The sequence below is a fragment of the Pelophylax lessonae genome, assembly GCF_965119305.1.
Source record: "Pelophylax lessonae genome assembly, chromosome: 2".
Lineage (NCBI taxonomy): Eukaryota > Metazoa > Chordata > Amphibia > Anura > Ranidae > Pelophylax > Pelophylax lessonae.
In genome coordinates this window covers 9,623,306-9,643,109 of record NC_138769.1, presented here as the reverse complement: position 1 = coordinate 9,643,109, position 19,804 = coordinate 9,623,306, and the positions used below count along the sequence as shown (strand labels likewise).

Here is a 19,804-nt window from a genome sequence, read left to right as displayed (position 1 = left end):
GGCAGTGTTCGAGTCGAACTTAGGTTCGATTTGAACACGAAGCTCATCACTACTCCCTATCAATATCACTTATCAATAGCACAGCTTCTGGCCATGCCCAGAAGCTGTTTAGCAAGGAATGATGCGCCCGCACCGGAACAGGGCCGGTGCAGGCGCATTGACTCCTGGGAGCGATGACGTTCAGCTCCCAAGAGTCATCGCAAACAGGAAGAGACGGCAGAGAGAGGAAGTAGAAGGAAGGTAAGTATACTTTCTTCAAAAACAAGGTAAGTAAAGAAAAAAAAATCGGGAGCATCCATTTGTTTTTCAGGGCATTCGCAGCAAGCGGATGGGCCAAACTTGTTTTTGAGCCTGGAACTCCGCTTTAACAGATGTACAATGGGATGGCATAGTAACCTCAATAGATACACTATCCCTCTCAGCAGCCCAAAAGCTCACACAGTTTTACATACATCATAGAGTATATTATACGCCAATTTTTTTTTTTTTTTTTGTTTGGGGGATGATCGGATGCATCCTGCCCCAGATGTAAAGCCGCAGTTGGAGATCTGATTCATGTGCTATGGAGGTGCCCCAAGTTACATAGGTACTGGGAAGAGGTGTTGGATAGAATAAATTCAGTATTTGGACAAATTTACGACCAGATCCGGTACTATGTGTATTGGGGTACATAGAGCAAAGAGTGGGCAATGGGGCCAAGCGAACAGCAGTTTTAAGATGCTTGTATCAAGCTAGAAAAGCCGATACAGGGAAGTGAATAAAATCCGGACCACCACATATAACCGATTGGCTGAGGAAGGATAATAATAATTAATTAGAGAAAAATGGGTCTATATAAGAAGGGGAGGTATAAAAATATTTGAAAAAATATGAAAAGCACCTTTGGAAACTCCTGACATGACACCGGAGTTAGTGAATATGTAAAATGTCTGCTTGGGTAATGTAATCCCAAGTGGGGGAGGGGAGGTAAAAGGAAATATTGAATGTTTGTTACTGCTTTTGTATGTGATTTTTTTGTCTATTGAAGAAAAACTAAAAAATATAAGAATTAAAAAAAAGAAGTTGTCTTTGCTTGTGAATAGTTAATTTGGTGTATCCTACTAAATCCCTCCTCTTATCCAATTTCTCCAAAAAAAACACAAAACACCTTCCCTAGACTAGTCATTGGAGACAACGAGTGGAAGAGTGTGTGCACTTGGCTGAGTGAAAATACCCTGTAATTGGCTGTGGATTAATCATAATAATCATAATGGCATAATTATCAAAGGGGCTCCTGCGGGAGTAGAGCTACAGATATTATGCAGAGGTCAGGAAGAATATTGCTGGTGGCCAGGAAGGATATTGTGTTGTGGCCATTAAGGACATTACCCAGTGACCAGGAAGAATTTCGTTCTGTGGCCAGGAGGAATATTGTCCAAGAAGAATATTATCCAGTGGCCAGGAAGGATATTGTCCTGTGGCCAGGAAGAATATTGTTCAAGAAGAATATTATCCAGTGGCAAGGAAGGATATTGTCCTGTGGCCAGGAAGGATATTATCCAGTGGCCAGGAAGGAAATTTTACAGAGGCCAGGAAGAATTTTGTCCAGTGGCCAGGAAGGATATTATCCAGTGGCCAGGAAGGATATTATCCAGTGGCCAGGAAGGATATTATCCAGTGGCCAGGAAGGATATTGTCTTGTGGCCAAGAAGATTATTAACCTGTAGCAAAGAAGGATATTATCCAGTGGCCAGGACAGAAATTATGCAGAGGTCAGGAAGAATATTGTCTGGTGGCCAGGAAGGATATTGTGTTGTGGCCATGAAGGACATTACCTAGTGGCCAGGAAGGAGTTTGTTCTGTGGCCAGGAAGTATATTGTACTGTGGCCAGGAAGGATATTGTCCTGTGGCCAGGAAGGATATTGTCCTGTGGCCAGGAAGGATATTGTCTTGTGGCCAGGAAGGATATTGTCTTGTGACCAAGAAGTATATTGTCTTGTGGCCAAGAAGGATATTGTCTTGTGACCAAGAAGGATATTAACCTGTAGCAAGGAAGGATATTATCCACTGGCCAGGAAGGAAATTATGCAGAGGTCAGGAAGAATATTGTCTGGTGGCCAGGAAGGATATTGTGTTGGGGCCATGAAGGACATTACCTGGTGGCCAGGAAGGAGTTTGTTCTGTGGCCAGGAAGTATATTGTACTGTGGCCAGGAAGGATATTGTCCTGTGGCCAGGAAGGATATTGTCCTGTGGCCAGGAAGGATATTGTCTTGTGGCCAGGAAGGATATTGTCTTGTGACCAAGAAGTATATTGTCTTGTGGCCAAGAAGGATATTGTCTTGTGACCAAGAAGGATATTAACCTGTAGCAAGGAAGGATATTATCCACTGGCCAGGAAGGAAATTATGCAGAGGTCAGGAAGAATATTGTCTGGTGGCCAGGAAGGATATTGTGTTGGGGCCATGAAGGACATTACCTGGTGGCCAGAAAGGAGTTTGTTCTGTGGCCAGGAAGTATATTGTCCTATGGCCAGGAAGGATATTTTCCTGTGGCCAGGAAGGATATTGTCCAGTGGCCAGGAAGGATATTGTCTTGATACCAGGAAAGATATTATGCAGTGGTCAGGAAATAATTTGTTCTGTGACCAAGAAGGATACTGTTTGGTGATCAGAAAGTATACTATACTGTGTCCAGAAAAAATATATTCATGGCCAGAAAGGATGGTGTATGTGGGCCAGGAAGGATGTTGTCTGGTGGCCAGAAAGAGTGTATGGTGGCCAGGAAGGACATTGGTGGCCAGAAAGGACACTGTCTGGTGGCCAGGAAGAACATTATCCGGTGGCAAGGATGTACTGTACATTGTATGCGGGTCAGGAAGGATGTTGTCTGTGGCCGGAAAGGTGGTATGGTGGCCAGAAAGAACATTGGTGGCCAGAAAGGACACTGTCTGGTGGCCAGAAAGGACACTGTCTGGTGGCCAGGAGGGTTTATAATCTGAGGCCAGGAAGGACATTGTCTGGTGGGCAGGAAGGATTGTAGCAAGGTTTCCAGGTCTATGGCCTGATGTGGGTCTGCCATTAGTGCCGGAATCCTCTCCAGCCCATGTGAGCTGAGTCCCCAGGTGTGACAATTGAGACAGTGACAACTCCGGCATCTTTGTTTGTGGTTTTTATTGGAAATTACGGAGATGGGAGAAGGGAATGAGTGGGATACTCCTTTCGGCTTAAACTAATTACAATTGGGACTTGATCCTGGAAAAATGCCTTTGGCGCTTCCTTGACGCTAGCCAGCGTCAGCCAACGCTCACTGACTGAGAATACTCTGTAACACAGAGAAAGTGTTGAATCCCCGACTTATAGTCCTGTAGATCCAAGACTGAGAACTGTAGAACTCCTGACACTGCTGTGCTGTGTAAGCCACCAAATAATTTCCCCCGCTTGGTACAGCTTGAGGTAGTATGTTGTAGACAGGGCCGGTGCTTCCACTAGGCAAACTAGGCAGCCGCCTAGGGCGCATTGCCACCTAGGGGCGCAGCCACGAGTCAGCACTCACGCTCCATCATGAATGATCCTTGTGAGCTGAGGAAAGGGGCGGCAGTGGGGCAGGAAGTAGGGACAGAGGAAGATGCCAAGTGTCTGGGGCGGTGGCAGAACTACCAGGCCCTGGCTTTCCACCATTGTTGGGGGAGCCCCAAGGGGCAGGAAAGGAGCCCACCGGAGTGCTAGCTGCATAATGATCCTCTTCGTCTGGAGCTGAGCAGCCTAATCCCTGGGCGGGAAGTGACTCTCTAATCTGAGCTGGTGGGCAGCCGTTCATTTCCCTGGGTCGGTATTAAGCAGGGAGTGGAGGAGAGCTGAACCTGAGCCGGAGCTCGACACTGGAGGGCGGCACCTTTACTGGAGCAGAAGCGACGAGGCAACGGAATGGTCTGAGGATTCTGGTGATGAAGAAGTTGCGGAGCTCTCTGACTGCTGCTTCTCCGTCCACCCGGAGCCGGTTGGAGCTGCGGTGAGCACTGTGGTCCAGGAGAGGAGCGTCCTAGGAGAAGGAATACGCAGGATCATGGTGAAGGAGGGCAGAGTGCAGGCCACTCTCTTCATACTGCCCAGTAAGTGTCCCCAGAAAAGGGAATTAGGGTCCCAGGGTGTGACATGGAGTATCCCTGGTGTGAAAGAGAATTGCGGTCACCAGGTATGCCATGGGGAATCTGAGTCAACAGGTGTGACATGGGGGAGAGGGGTCACAAGTGTAACAGGGGTTTGGGGTCACCAGGTGTGCCATGAGGAATTGGAAACCCTGGGTGTGCCATGGGGGATTGAGATCCCCAGGTGTGACATGGAGGAACATCAGGGTCCCCAGGTGTGACATGGAGGAACATCAGGGTCCCCACGTGTGACATGGAAAAACATCAGGGTCTCCGGTTATGACATGGAGGAACATCAGGGACCCCTGATGTGACATAGAGGAACATTGGGATCACTGGGTATGACAGCATTACATGGAGGAACCATCAGATCAGGGTCACTGGATATGACATAGAGCAGTTTTTAACCCCTTCCCTTTTTATTTTTATTTTTTTTGGGGGGGCGCAAGTAGCTGATCTTGCCTAGGGCGTAAAACAGTCTAGCACCGGCCCTGGTTGTAGAACTCTGTGTAACTGTCACTGTACTGATACACTCTGCACAATTCAGGGCCCAAACTGCAGGTGCCCCCTTTGACCTCGAACTCTTCAGGGTCCACTGACTATGTACCCCCTTTACAACTTCAGGGTCCTCAACCCAGGTACATCCTTTACCGCTAGTAAAACACTGGATCCCAGAACCTCTCCCGGAGTGGTCCCCTCTGACACTAGGCAGACCCCCAGGGGCAATCCGCAGTACTCATGACCTGTGTAGGCTTTCCTGGGACTGGACCCTTCTCTCTCTCCGCAGGTTCTCGGCTCACCAGATCCCCTCAGCTCAGCTCAGCACTCTCTGGACTCTCAGGCGACACCCCAAGACATCCGCTTCCTCAGAGAGGAGGAGAGACAGCCGCACTCTCCTTCCTGAGACTCTGCTCCCACCAAAGACAACCTGTCACGCACTTCCCCCAAACTTATACCAACTCCCAGAATCCTTTGCAGCTTAATCTGCCTTCTGGGGTAGTTACAAGCTGGGATGTGTCCCCTGATTGGGCTTCCCACACTTCCCTATGAGAAGCCTCTCACAGGAGCCAGTGGGGATACTTCTCCACTCAGTAGGCACATATGGAAGCCCTGACACCCTAACTAACAAATCACAGCTCTGCTGTTAAGCAGACAAGGCCCACTATACATTTACCTAGCACCTACCTGTAGGGTGCTACAGGATATTGTCCTGTTGCCAGGAATTTCCCCCAAGACGTGTACTTCTTCAGAAGTAACATTGCAGTGACATCAATTCCTCCTCTGTAATGTAGAGTAGGAGTGGTTTCTGTCTCTATTGTGAGTTAGAATCGCAGAAGTGGAGGAGGATAAGGAGATAAAAGAACTCACTTTACCAGCATCTACCTACAAAAAATTCCATTTATGGTAGAGTGACCTTCTTACAAAAAGTTTTCTTAGGTTTATTATTATTTTAGAAAAAGTCCCTCATCGACTTACATTAGGGAAATACATGGTAATGTCTCCCATGCAGAGATACATACAACAATAAAACAGAAAAGATCACTAAATTTGCTCAGACCCTAGTCAAGCTATAGGTAACAATCTGTACATTTAATTGATTGTAAAGCTTTGATTTTTTTTTTTTTTTTAACAAAATAATAAACATGTTAAACCTACTACGCTCCGTGCAATGGTCTCACACAGAACAGCATTAATCCTGCTCTTCTGGGAACCCCTGCTGGCGCTCCTGGCTCCTCCTCTTCAGCAATTTCCCGGAAAGAAAGCAGCTTTCTATGGAAGGGGCACTTGTTGGGGCTTGCTCCCGAGCCACTCTCTCTGCATCTATTGACACAGACAGGAAGGCTAGGTTCCATCTCACAAATCCTTTGACACGATGACTCCATTGTTTTTCTTTTTTTTTTTAAAGGGATTTTTCACCTTTATTTTTACCTGCTGATCTTTCCTAGGGTGACAACACTTGCTAATCATACTGTAGTGTATACTGTATTGGGAGAACAGAAACAGGACAGGACTACGGAACACCCCCTGCCCTTCTTAATAACATAGAGGAAGGAGTTATGTAGAGATAGCAGGAAACAATATAGCTAATAGGATAGGAGTGCAGCACATGAAGAGAGCCTAGGAATTTATTAGCTCACTGGGATTCTGGCACGACCAACAGGTATTTTTTTGTACTATTGGAGCATACGTAATAAAACACTTTTGATGGAATATTTAACAGACCAAACGGGAGAAAAGAAGAGAAGACCATTGTTAGGATTTGCATCCCCTTTAATAAACACACTTCAGGACATAAAAGTGCATTTGTGCTTGGCATGTGGGAGATGATTTTGGGTCACCCTGTCCTTAAGATTTCTGGTAGTAGTAAAACCAGCACTCCAGGCACATCGGGTGACTATGGTATTCTAGTTGTTCTGCTTCTCCTTTCTGTCCGGTGCTCTTGCTGCACCTTTTTTTCACAGCTCCTCTAAGGTGTTTGCTGTCATTGTCCTTATACTTGGTTTCCATGCTCTCATTCAGGTGGTGTGAGGTTCATATGGCCCCCAATTCGTGTTGCGGTTGTTGGTGGAAATCAGACGATGTTGTTCCATCACACAATCCAAAAAGGGCATATTGTTGTCTTGAAAACCTTGATCTTTTCGTAAGAAAGTCACTCTACCCTAAGTGGAATTTATTGTAGGTAGATGCTGGTAAAGTGAGTTCTTTTATCTCCTGATCCTCCTCCGCTTTTGCGATTCTAACCCACAATAGAGACAGAAAACACTCCTATTCTACATTATTGAGGAGGAAGTGATGTCACTGCAATGTTACTTCTGAAGAATTATACATCTTGGAGGGAAACTCCTGGCAACAGGACAATATCCTTCCTGACCACCGGACAATGTCCTTCCTGGCCACAGATTATTAACCTTCCTGGCCACCAGACAATGTCCTTCCTGTCCACCAATGTTCTTCTGGGCCATCATACCACCTTTCTGGCCACAGACAACATCCTTCCTGACCCGCATACAATGTACTTCCTGGCCACCAAACAATGTTCTTCCTGGCCACTAGACAACAGCCTTCCTGGCCACCATACACCCTTTCTGGCCAACAGACAATGTCTTTCCTAGCCACCAAACAATGTCCTTCTTGGCCACCATACACCCTTTCTGGCCACCAGACAACATCCTTTCTGGCCCGCATACAATGTGCTTCCTGGCCCACATATACCATCCTTTCTGGCAACAAGAGAAACTATCTTTTCTCTATAGCGGTCACCCTGATATGGAAGGGTTTTGTCACCTTTCCATAGCAGTCACAGTCAGTTAACCCTACACTACACTACGGTCCCCTTACACTTAACACTTTCCCTACAGAAACTGAATAATTAAAGCTAACTATAGTGGAAAATAGCACCCTAACTACACTAGATATCCCTTTCCTCACACTAATAATTGCTAAATAACACTTTGTAACAGAAGTCACAGAGCAGCATTCCACTCTCTTCCATGTCCTTGTATAACAATGCTAGGAATTTGGCGGGGGCTATCTTATATACTGGGGGGCGTATTCACTAATGATTCGCCTATGGATCCCTAGTCCATAGGTCGGCAACCCGCGGCTCCGGAGCCGCATGCGGCTCTTTTGAACCTTTGCCGCGGCTCCGGGGCGGATGCTAGCGAGGGGAGGAGGCAGGAGGAGGCGCACTGTGCGCCCCGACACTCCCCACTGTGCTGTACTGGCTGTGATGTTGTGTTGGGGGCGGTGCGTGCATTAGTCAAAAAAGTTGTTTTCAAATCCTGTGATTTTTTTTACCAAAAATATGAAGCAAAAAACAAATTGGCCTAAAATGTTAAAAAATTTTGATTTTTACATTTTTTTTGGGAATTTCATATAAAAAAATGTGAAAAATATTGTTATTTTTTCAAAATTGTCGCTCTTTTTTTGTTTATAGCGCAAAAAGTAAAAATTGCGCAGGTGATCAAATACCACCAAAAGAAAGCTCTATTTGTGGGAAAAAAAAAGGACATTGATTTCATTTGGGTACAGCATCGCACGACCACGCAATTGTCCGTTAAAGTCACGCAGTGCCGAATCGCAAAATAGGCCCTGGTCTTTGAGCAGCCAAATCCTCCGGGGCTTAAGTGGTTAAAGGGGCGTGGCAGGGGTGTGTCCCTTTTGCTAATAGGTGTCCCTCGTTCCCATCTCAAAAAGTTGGGAGGTATGCTAGTTAGTCCAGTTAGTTGATCCAATTTGCTCCAATGGACAGGAAATTAATTCCTTCCTGATCCCCAAAAAGGAGATGGGATATTCCCTGGATTAACAATCCCTGGAATTATTACTAATATTTAGGGTAATGGGTTTCCATACTCACCCCTTTATCCATACATATTGATAATTTATCCTAACACAAAAATATTCTGTTCCTATTACAACCCATACTCTGCATTGTGTCCTCTGTGTTCTATGTCGTCACATTGGAATTCACAACATGGATGGAGCTTGAGAGGTTGCAATGGTGACCTCCGCCCCGTCCATGCTCCAGGGGTCCGTGCAGCGTCCCTGTCACATTAGCTTTTACAATGTGTTGCTGCATCACCATGCGTAGGTACAGTAATTCAGTAAACTCAGAGGGCCCGGGCCTGGATGGGCCCCTGCTCAGCTGGCCCAGGCCCTCTGAGTTTCCAGTTTCACCTACAAAGGGTGATGGGGCAAGATTTTTTCCTCAGCAGTGTACTCTCTGCTCAGCCCCCTTGCCTGGCCCAGTACAGCCCTTCCCTGCCCTGTTCAGCCCTGCACAATCATGCACGTGCACACAAGGTGGGGGCAGGCAGGCCACACTCTGGGCAGCCGGCTGAAAGCAGTGGGCTTGTACATGAATCTGGAAGCCAGAGTGCCCAGGCCAGGCATTATGGGAGCATCTTGACATGCGATGGAAGCAGTGGGTGGTAGTGGGGGCCACGGGTCAAAATTTGTATTGGGGCCCACAAGCTCCAAGCTACATCTCTGATCCATAATAGAAACACCCAGTAACATTAAACACAGTATGTATGTGCATAAAACAGCATATATATATTATAAACAGTATATTGTACTGTATGTGTCCATACACATAGCCACTTACCTGAGAACTGAGCATGCACAAAATGTATGTACGATACCATTGCAACCTACAACATATAAATGATACAATAGTCATTATATTGATACCAAATATTTGATAAAGATTAGCCAACAAAACACATACAGTATCTTCTATTTTTACACAGTACAGTGTCATTGGGATAAACCAGAATAAAGACTTGAGTGCTGCTCAAAGTTTATAATGATGATTGTTGGATCAGGAACTTGCCTATAGACAAAGACAGGACAAGACCACGGGCAGATAAAATCTCCTGTAGGTGCATGGCCATCAAGGCTGCTCACTTCTTCCCACTGTTAAGCCTCATACACACGCAACGAATTTTCACCGACCGGTCGTCCGTCTTTTGTCCAGAGTGGTGTTTGTTGGTTGGAATGTGCTCTAGACTGCACACAAATTTTCCCGCACGACAGAATTCTACTTCAGAAGTGATGTCATGTGTTAGATTGCTTTATATGCGTTCTTTCATCTCTGAGCATGCCCAGTCTTGCTCATAAGATTTTTCCCCATCGAAATCTGTACTGACAGCGCGAAAATCGGACGTGTTTTGACGGAGGACACAAATTTAATAGCCTGCACACCAGGATTTTTTCGGCCGAAAAGTTGGAGTCGGTTGTCGGAAGGAAGCACCATACTAACGAACCGAAAATGGGCAGATCGTTCGTCGGACGAAAATTCCCGGCCGAATTTCGACTCGTGTGTACGGGGCTTTATGCAGTGGGGATGGACTGTGTGCCTGTACCTTCCACTGGCACCTAAATGCCAGAGCCTTGGGCACCTTAGACCCAGGAAACAGGTTTCTAGCGTTCCTGAGCCCTATTGTTTCCTCTGTATCCTGCACCTTGTTCCTGGATCCTGTGCCCAATACCCTGCTCCAGATTCCTGCCACTCCGCTGACTGATTTTCTTGGTTACGACATTACCTGTTTGTGTTAACCAACAACATCTGCTACCCACCTCGACCTCTAGCCTGTCTTCAACTCTTCATCTGTTGGATGATTTGGTGAATTGCCCTTATTGCATATGAACCATCTATAGTGGGGCGAACCTGAAGTTTATTCCACCTGAGGAGTCTGTCAAACAAAACCAACTCCCCTTGAGGGGTCCCCTAATGCAAACTGAACTTTCTTTGGTTCTTATGTTCTTAGGCAAGACTACACCACCAGCGGGAGACACAGAAAGTCTGCCACTTATGGTCAGGCTTTAGTTGCCCCTTACCTTTCTTCAGCTGTCCCTGGTGCCCTACTAGCTGCATTGAGGTAGGTCAAATCCATTGCCCTCCTCTCCTACCTCCATAGGAACCGTAGATACATGTTCACCTGGTGTAAATGTACATCTGTAGAGTGGAAGATCATTGGGTGTACAGCTTGTCCAAGATGACCAAACGCCATCTAATGTGTGTAGGGAGTGTTAGATTTTGCTCCTCAGGGGATGAAAACTCCTCCTGTGAATAAACTCCAATCATCTCAAATTATGTCCAACTAGAGATGGCCTTGCGGTTCGCCCGGCGGTCGGTTCACGGCAAACTTTGCTCATTCGCAGTTCGCAGATCTTGCGAACATATGGCGATGTTCGCGGTGGCCATATTAGTTTACATTGGGGAGAACTTTGACCCATGACACATCCATCAGGTGGAACAGGACAGCCAATTGAGACATTTCAGCACATGAACATACCCCCTACCTTATAAATGGACCTGACCTGGCTGCCATTTTACATTCTGCATTTTGTCAGTGTAGGGAGAGGTTTGCTGTGGGGAGCAGGGACAGATTGTCAGTGACACAGATCGCTCTGTTAAGGTCCATAAAAGTCCTTTCAAGGGCTGGTATTTGGTATAGGTGTACTACTCTTTGGTAAACAGTGCACTATATAGGGGTGTAATACACTTATAATATACTTTCTAATATAGAAAGCATATTATAGTGGATTTGTATTGTGCACTGTGCAGCATTGTGACTGGTGTGATGAGCGTCCCACCTTCCACTACTTGCTTTGCCTTTTGCTGTTTTGGCCCCTGCCGGATTCCGTGGAGGAACCGGCAGTGCGCCACTGCGTCATTTCCGGTCACGGGCTACAGTGAGGCTGCCCATCCAGGGAGTCCCCGTTACACCCAGCATCAGCCCAGTGCCTGCACAGCCCTTCACACAGGATTAGATCACCGCCGGAGGTCTGTAGATGAGCATGCACCATCTGTCTTCACAGTGAGGATCCTTCCTAGCTACTACACAGGCTGATGACTGCAATTCCCCATGTAAGTTGCTATAATAAAGTTATCATCTTTCATTTACTCCTTTTGACCTGGCGCCCTTGCATTTTTTCTTTTTTAAAAAAGTATTATAACTGGTGTGATAGACCAGTGGCCCCGCAATACCACAGATTAAAAGTGGGGTGTTATCTAACAGTATACTTTTATAACAGTGTATTTGTGTCCTGCAAAAATATTGCCTCTTTTGCTGCATTAACTCTGCTACACACAGTGCCAAACTTACTGGCCAATTATTTGTAGAACTGGTGTGATAAACCTGTGGCCCCCCAATACCACAGATTGAAGCGGGGTGTTATATACCATCTTCCACATATACTGCGCTTCACTAGCGACTTTTGTCACAGGGTAATTAAAAAAATGGCAGGCAGAGGAAGAGGCAGGCCCTTACGCAGGGGTAGGGCAGGAGCAAGCAAAGTAGATTAACTGTCGGTGCAAATCACCTATTCCCTGCGCTCTGAGTGGTGCAATCCTCTATCCAGCTCGGCTATAGACTTGTAGATGAGAACAAAGGACACGGCAACCTTGTAATGCTTCAGCCTTGCAGCCCCTCACTAGACCAGGGATGGTCTGGGAACACTATAAACGATAAACAAACATAAGGGCGCACCGGCCTAGTGCATTATCCTTTAAGCAGGTTTATTAAAATATGAATTAAAAAATACTCACAAACGAGTTCTAGATAAAAAAGCACATCAGACAAAGTATAAAATCCTCAGCATTGAGATTGGGATTGGATCATCCCCCCGAAGCTGTACAGGCTTACGCGTTTCGAGGCAGCGCCTCTTCTACAGAGGCTCTGAAGAAGAGGTGCTGCCTCGAAACGCGTAAGCCTGTACAGCTTCGGGGGGCGATCCAATCCCGATCTCGATGCTGAGGATTTTATACTTTGTCTGATGTGCTTTTTTTTTATCAAGAACTAATTTGTGAGTATTTTTTAATTCATATTTTAATAAACCTGCTTAAAGGATAATGAACATGGCTAGTGCGCCCTTGTGTTTGTTTATTGTTTGTAGGGCAGGAGCAGTAAGCCGGAGCCAAAGTGTGAAGTTTCAGAAGGTTCGTTCGATTACGTCAAAGGACGCACCAGACTTGGTTGGGCTAATTTTGGGGCCTGGAATGGCCGACACTTACTTCTGTATCCTGTGAATGCCTAATGTACCTTCAGCCACAGAATACTACGTTCTTAGCTGTCAGGTAAACCCATGTGGGCTAATTTTTGGGGCCTATACTGGCTTACTTACTTCTTTATCCTGTGAATGCCTAATTTTTCAGACTGGAATTGAAAATCAATGGATCTGTAAAGGTTCCGCCAAATTGTGGAATGGATGCGGACCCATTTTACAGATGTGTGAATGGACCCTATATGTATTAGAAAATGTATTTACCAGATGCTGTCAGTTCTGGCTGATTTAGAAAGAAAAAAAAAACTTTTTTTGCTGGAAAAAATAAAAATACATTTTTTATGGCAACTTTTCCAATAGCAATACTTCTGTTATGACATTGTCCATGTGGTGGAACTATTTGTGCAAAGCTAGTAAGTATTTTGTGGCTGCAAATATGACCTAAAGGTTTTTAAAGTTCGCCTGCCATTAAAGTCAATGGGGCCCGCCGTGAACTTGCGGTTCGCGAACATTTGAGAAAGTTTGCGGATAACAATCGCGAACCGCCCTGGCCGATGTTCGTCCATCACTATGTCCAACCCTTCCTGGAGCACCTCTACATCTTCACATCTCCTCCTTGTTTATGTGGTTTCATTTGCATTCAGTATTCCAGAAGGAAATAACCAACAAGCATTAACAGAAGTTCATAAAAAAAAAAATCTTCAGAACCTCACCTGAAATAGAAGTCTCATAGCAGTTGGTGGTCTGACTTCTCTTCCTAGATGAAACATAAAGAGTTATTTAGATATACGGAAGAGTTGGGATGCTTACTTCCTAAGAAAACAGTCATAGGCTTTCATCACATTTCCTCCTTTTCAGTTTCTCTTTTATTTAACCAGTTGAGCTCTAGAATAAATGTTGTCTTCTGTCTGTCTGACGTGATATTTACTGTAGATCTTTTTCTGTATACGAGTTATTTACATTGGTTGGGTGTTGTTGGGGACAATGGTAATAGTGAGTGATCATGGTCCTCAGGACAAATAGAGAGGGTTATTTGCCCTAACAGGGACACAGTCAGAAATTAAAGGCTGACAGGGGGTCTAATCCCTTTCCACTCCATCCAAAACAAAAAAAAAAAGTGTTGTCTTTAGATGTACTTTAGGGACATTTGACCTGAGATACGCAAGGAAGGAATGGGTGACACAGAGAGAAAGAGAGGGGGTGACAGGGAGAGTGAGAGGGGGTGACAGGGACGGAGGGGAAGATGACAGGAACAGAGGGGGGTGACAGGGACAGAGGGGGGAGAGGACAGGGACAGAGGGGGGAAGAAGACAGGGACAGAGGGGGATGACAGGGAGAGACAGGAGGTGACAGGGACAGGGGGGATGAAAGGTACAGAGAGGGGGGGTGACAGGGACAGAGGGGGTGGTGAAAGGGACAGAGGGGAGGGGTGACAGGGACAGAGGGGGGGAGGTGGGGGAGTGACAGGGACAGAGGGGGGGAGGTGACAGGGACAGAGGGGGGAAGATGACAGGGACAGAGGGGGTGACAGGGACAGAGGGGGGTGGTGACAGGGACACAGGGGGGTGACAGGGACAGAGCGAGGGAGGTGGAGGGGGGGTGACAGGGACAGAGGGGGGAGGTGACAGGGACAGAGGGGGGAGGTGACAGGGACAGAGGGGGGAAGATGACAGGGGCAGAGGGGGATGATGACGGGGCAGAGGGGGGTGATGACAGGGGCAGAGGGGGGAGAGGACAGGAAAAGAGGGGTGAGGTAACAGGGACAGAGGGGGGAAGATGACAGGGACAGAGAGGGGAAGATGACAGGGGCAGAGGGGGGTGATGACACAGGGGGGCATGACAGGGTAGGGTGGAGTTAGTCCGGTCAAAGTGCTCATCTTACTCACTCAGTCAGAGATGTTCACCATGTAGCTGCTGGCTGCTAATGAAACTTTCCTGCCCACACATCTCCTTCACACAGGCAGGGGCTGCACTGAGTGTGTGGGTGGGCACAGGGAGAGAGAGAGAGGGGGGCGGGAGAAAGCAGAGCAGATGCAGCCTTTCCCATTCCTGGAGGGGGGGAGCTGCTCACTGGGCTATGAAGCACACACACACAGCCTTGTGACAGGAGGGGCAGGCTGAACGGAGGAGCTGCATATTCCCCCTACAGTACAGCCCTGTTACAGTACAGCCCTGTTACAGTACAGCCCTGTTACTCGCCCTGCTCATCAATCCACTCGCAAGATGCGAGCAGGTGAGTGGAATTTCTGAGGGCTGTATACATATATACAGTGCCTTGCGAAAGTATTCGGCCCCCTTGAACTTTTCGACCTTTTGCCACATTTCAGGCTTCAAACATAAAGATATAAAACTGTAATTTTTTGTGAAGAATCAACAACAAGTGGGACAAAATCATGAAGTGGAACAATGGAGCCCTTTCCCCTGTGAACAGAAGGAATTTATTGTGGATGTCATTAGGTTCGCCATGACCCACAATTAATAAGTATTACTTGCAGAATCGGGGAGTCGCGATGGAGCAAAATTTGCCCCCAGTCTAGCGAACCTGTTCATGGCCAAATGGGAGGAGGATGTCATTGATTTTGAGCCTCCGCCGCAATTGATTTTGTGACGGCGGTATATCGATGACATCCTCCTCCTATGGGATGGCGACTCCTCATCTTTAGAGTCCTTCATCTCTGGGCTTAATATCAATGATAGAGGTATCAAATTGAACTATACCAGTAGCACGACACATATTACATTTTTAGATTTGAATTTGGTGGTAGATAATGATAGAATCGTCACCACCACTTTCTTCATAAAAACTGATAGGACTAGTTTTATTCCAAATAATAGCTGTCGCCATCAATCGTGGCTTAAGGCTATACCAAAGGGACAATTTTTATGCCTGCGACATAATTGTACCCGGCTTGATGACTTTGTCCAACAGGCTGGTGCCCTTAAATCAAAATTTCTTGATAGGGGTTATGATGCTGCCCAATTGGACACTATCATCAAAGATACAATAGCAACAGATAGGTCTTCCCTACTTGTCCCCAGCCTTAAGAGGAATGACAATCAAAATTTTAAAAACTCGTTTGTCACCTCTTTCTCGACCCAACATTTTTTGATAAAAAACATCATCAAGAAACACTGGTCGGTCATTAAAAAAACGACCGCATTTTGGGTCCTATTTTATCCGATCATCCTAAAGTCATCTTTAGAGGAGTGCCCTCACTGAGACACATGATTGCTCAGAATGTGATTGAAAGACCAGTTCAACCAACTTTTTTTGGTGAGTTTAAGGGATATTATCCTTGTCATAGATGCAAGATTTGTTCGCTTAATTCCTTCAAGGGAAGAAAAATCGACAAATTTGTATCTTCAAGCACTGGCCGTGAAAATAGCATTAATTCCTTCATCACCTGTTCATCTACCAACGTAGTTTACCTACTACAATGTTTGTGTGGTAAACAATACGTGGGGTGCACCACCAGGAAGATGCAAATTAGGTTGTGAGAACACGTAGGAAATATCAGGAAGGGTTTCCCTGGACACAGCGTGTCTGCACGTTATGACCAGTGTAACCACAAAAATCCAAAAAACACACTGTTCTAAGCCATTGATAAATTTTCACCCCATTGGAGAGGATCCAATGTTAGGCGTGAAATTTCACGAATGGAAACACGCTGGATATATTCCCTCAAGACCTATGTTCCGCATGGGTTAAACATAGAATGGGAGGTTAATTATTTTATTAATAATAGTTGATTTTACAATTTCAATCATTTTATGCCTGTTTTTTTGTATTTTATTGGTATGTATAATTTTTATGAATCCTCCACGTGGTATGGGTATGTGTGGTATATTACCTTGTGTGATTTTTTAGTTTATCATGTCTGCCATCATATTGTCTTTATTTGTCACTTGCACTTTTTCAGTGTTTTTGCAGTGTTGGAATTTTTTTAAATAATACAATATTTTTTTTGATTATTTTTATCATATATATTTTTTTCACTTTCATAATATTCACTTATTTTTTTCAGTAGAACTTCATTGTTCTATTGATCCTATTTTCAATATTCATTATCCATTATGATCAAATATGTTTGTATGAATGATGGCGTCAATGTATATGTTTATATATTATCTTCTTTGTGGTATTACATGGGCCATCTAGTCACATTAGGTATTCATACATCATTTTTGGATTTAGTCCTTTTTCACGTTTTTCTTGGATAAGGGTTTGGAGGGTTAATTCCCTCCTGCTTTTTATCTCCTGTTTTGACTGCCTATATTTAGATATTATTTCTTGTTATCCTTGATGTAATATTATTTATCACTAATCACTGGCTTTAATACTATTTGTCCACAAGATGGCGTTAGTCTTTACACACATAGGTATTGTGCCACACAAAACCCATACATTACTCTAATTTACGTGGTTTTAATATATAATGTTTTAAAATACTGGATTTACTGTAGATCTATTTTTTTTAGATTGTCATGATTCTATTGAACTTAGTCCAATCGAATGTATGTGCATTTATGATTTGTATTATTTATATGAGAACATGGCACATTAAGTTCTGCCTTTGTTTTCAAGGTGATTGGCATTCTTATACGCCGTTCACCCTTCTTGTAATGATATGACATATAGTTCTCCGCCTTTGCAGAGGTGTGATTGGCCGGGTCATCCATCAATCACCTCACGGTCTGTGTGACGTGGGTTTGTCTGCTTCCGCTTCCGTCCTCCCTGCTATTGGCCGAGATCTATGTCACTCATGTAGCCCAGGGGGATTATATGGCGTGTGTTTTGCGTCTGGTAGTCACGCCCAGACAACGTCTTTTGATGACGAAACGTTGGCGACTCCAGATGCAACGTCCACACGCCCCTTCTACGAGCCGGCTATTATTGCTCATGCTGACTGGATACATGCGGGACGCCGCGATTGAATCCCCAGCCACCATTTTCTATGTGCCTGTTTGTACATCTTATACGTGAGTAGTTCTTTTAATAAATATACCATTATTATTTTACGGGATTACGCTATGGTCTTCTGTACAATTCTTTTCCATACTCCCATCTGATTTATTATGGAGCTACCTTAAGGGATTTACCATCTCTCGGCGCTACCTATGATTACTTGGAGTTCCTGAGATTTATGCTTTATCTGGCGAGGCTGTCTCATTCAGTTGAGTAGCCATGGCTTTCTGGTAAGCTGCTTCTCACATTAGTGTCCCCTCTTTTCACATTCCCTGGGTGTCACAAGGAGGAAGGATTGTCATCAAATCTACACTTCTGGATTTGTTATAAATTTGACTTTCTTTTTGGGTTTCCTAGTCACCCCTACCTTTTTTATGTTTTCCAAATGAACTTTAATTGATTGTTTGTATCATTTGTCATATTTTAGCGCTGCACTTTTTGATAATAAAAGTGGGAGGGGGGCCAAGTCGCTGCACCATGGGCTTCTGGTTTGTACTTCAAAGTGCTCCAAGTAGAATCTGTGACATTGGTGGTGCTCCACAAGCCGTGCTCCCTTATGGTCTCTCATTCACCAGAGGTCAGTCCCCTCTGGGGGGGGGGGGGTATCAGGCCTTGCAAACAACCAGCTCCGACCGCTTTAGCCGACTCAGAATCCATAACCAGATGTCACCTTAAAGTGGAGTTCCAGCCTTTTTTTTTTTTTTTTTAAATCACCCCCGTGATAGTTGCCAAATATGTATTGGAAATCTGCATATGCTGCATATGTCAACATTTTCTGTATCATTAAAAGTATTAGTACTCACTGTAGCCTTCTGTTCCAGCAAGTGTCCATCCTGAGTGTGGGCATCTGAAGCCCACTAGGAGTCTCTCTCGGGATAAGGCTACCCAGCAAGCACCTCACAATCTCACGCATGTGCAGTGGGACTTTATCACAGCCGTAGCAATGGAGCCTAGCATGGCGTCATTTCTGGTTTAGAAGCAACGCGATGCTAGCCGCGGAGGATGCCCATTGACTCCTGGGATTGCTTACACTGGTAACCCAATGCGAAAGAGGATAGGACGTACTTCGCTGCAGCTGGTTTTGGACGGAAGTAGATCTTTTTTAGAAGAAAAGGTACTATATTTAAAAAAAATGACCCTATCCAAAAGGGAATGGCGGAGTGATCAGCAGCACATGCAGATTTAAAGGCAAATTAGGGTGGAATTCCACTTTAAATCCACGTCTTAATACCCATATACATGCTGCGATATAAAAAGCAACAGCCCATAGCGCATAGCAGTTTGATACATTTTATTACAGACCTTAAAATAACGCACTTACTACAATGTGCTCTCAGTTCAGCATGTGAAAACAAACTGGAAGTCCAGGTTCAGTGCGCTCCATGGACCGTACCGGAAGTGAAGCAAACATGCTTGTGGCTCCGCCCTACGCATTTCGTCACAATGACGTCATCGGGAGCAGCGAAATATTGCCTCACTTCACGCTATTTATACTTTCCAGTTAGCTAGCAACCCCGAGTCACATGGTTTGGTGGCCATATTTGGACAAATTTTATGTCAGATGGTAATGAAATGAGTATAGGAGTTACCTAGCAACTCTGGAAAAGCCAAATATGACAGCCGTATCTGTTCCAACAAGCCGTGCTAATGGGAAGGGCACAATCTACCCTCACTTGACCTAATAATTCAGGCTCATGCAGCATAATGTCTCAGGGTATGCCACAATGATGAACTACATGTGCACTAATATGCAAATTGTAGCATGGTACAAACAAAATTACATAGGCGTGCGCACAGGGTGTGCCGGGTGTGCCTGAGCACACCCTAATCACCTAGTGGACATTAGCATTATCGCTCTGTGTGCAGGTGGGGAGATGAGAAATATCTCACTCTTACCAGCTCAGCCATAAGAGAAGTACTTAAGCACTTCTCTTTCATTGTGCCAGCAGGGAGATGAATTCATCTGGGCCATATATATTTATACACACACTTACATGTGTGTTTGAGATTTGGGGTGCACACCCTAATGCAATAGGCTGTGCACACCTATGCAAAATTATATGATCATACAGAAAAAGTTAAAATATATAACCACATAGGGAAAAAAAAAATAACTAATGCAAAAAATATATAAAAAAATTAAATTGCATTAAAAAAAAATATATATATATATATATCATTCAAAGTGTGAGAGCGCTGAA

At 45.1% G+C, this 19,804-nt stretch overlaps 1 protein-coding gene across 1 annotated transcript in view; it reads right to left on the bottom strand.

Annotated features, from left to right (window-relative positions):
- Nucleotides 1–13,642, bottom strand: part of LOC309547909 (CD276 antigen homolog) — a gene marked incomplete at its 5' end in the record, with an annotated part of 89,359 nt that extends 75,717 nt beyond the window's left edge. The window contains 2 exons of the mRNA XM_082247909.1: nt 13,351–13,394; nt 13,566–13,642. Of these exons, the coding sequence (XP_082104035.1) occupies nt 13,351–13,394; nt 13,566–13,642 (121 nt within the window). The remainder of the gene's footprint in view (nt 1–13,350; nt 13,395–13,565) is intronic.
- Between the last annotated feature and the right edge of the window lie 6,162 nt (nt 13,643–19,804).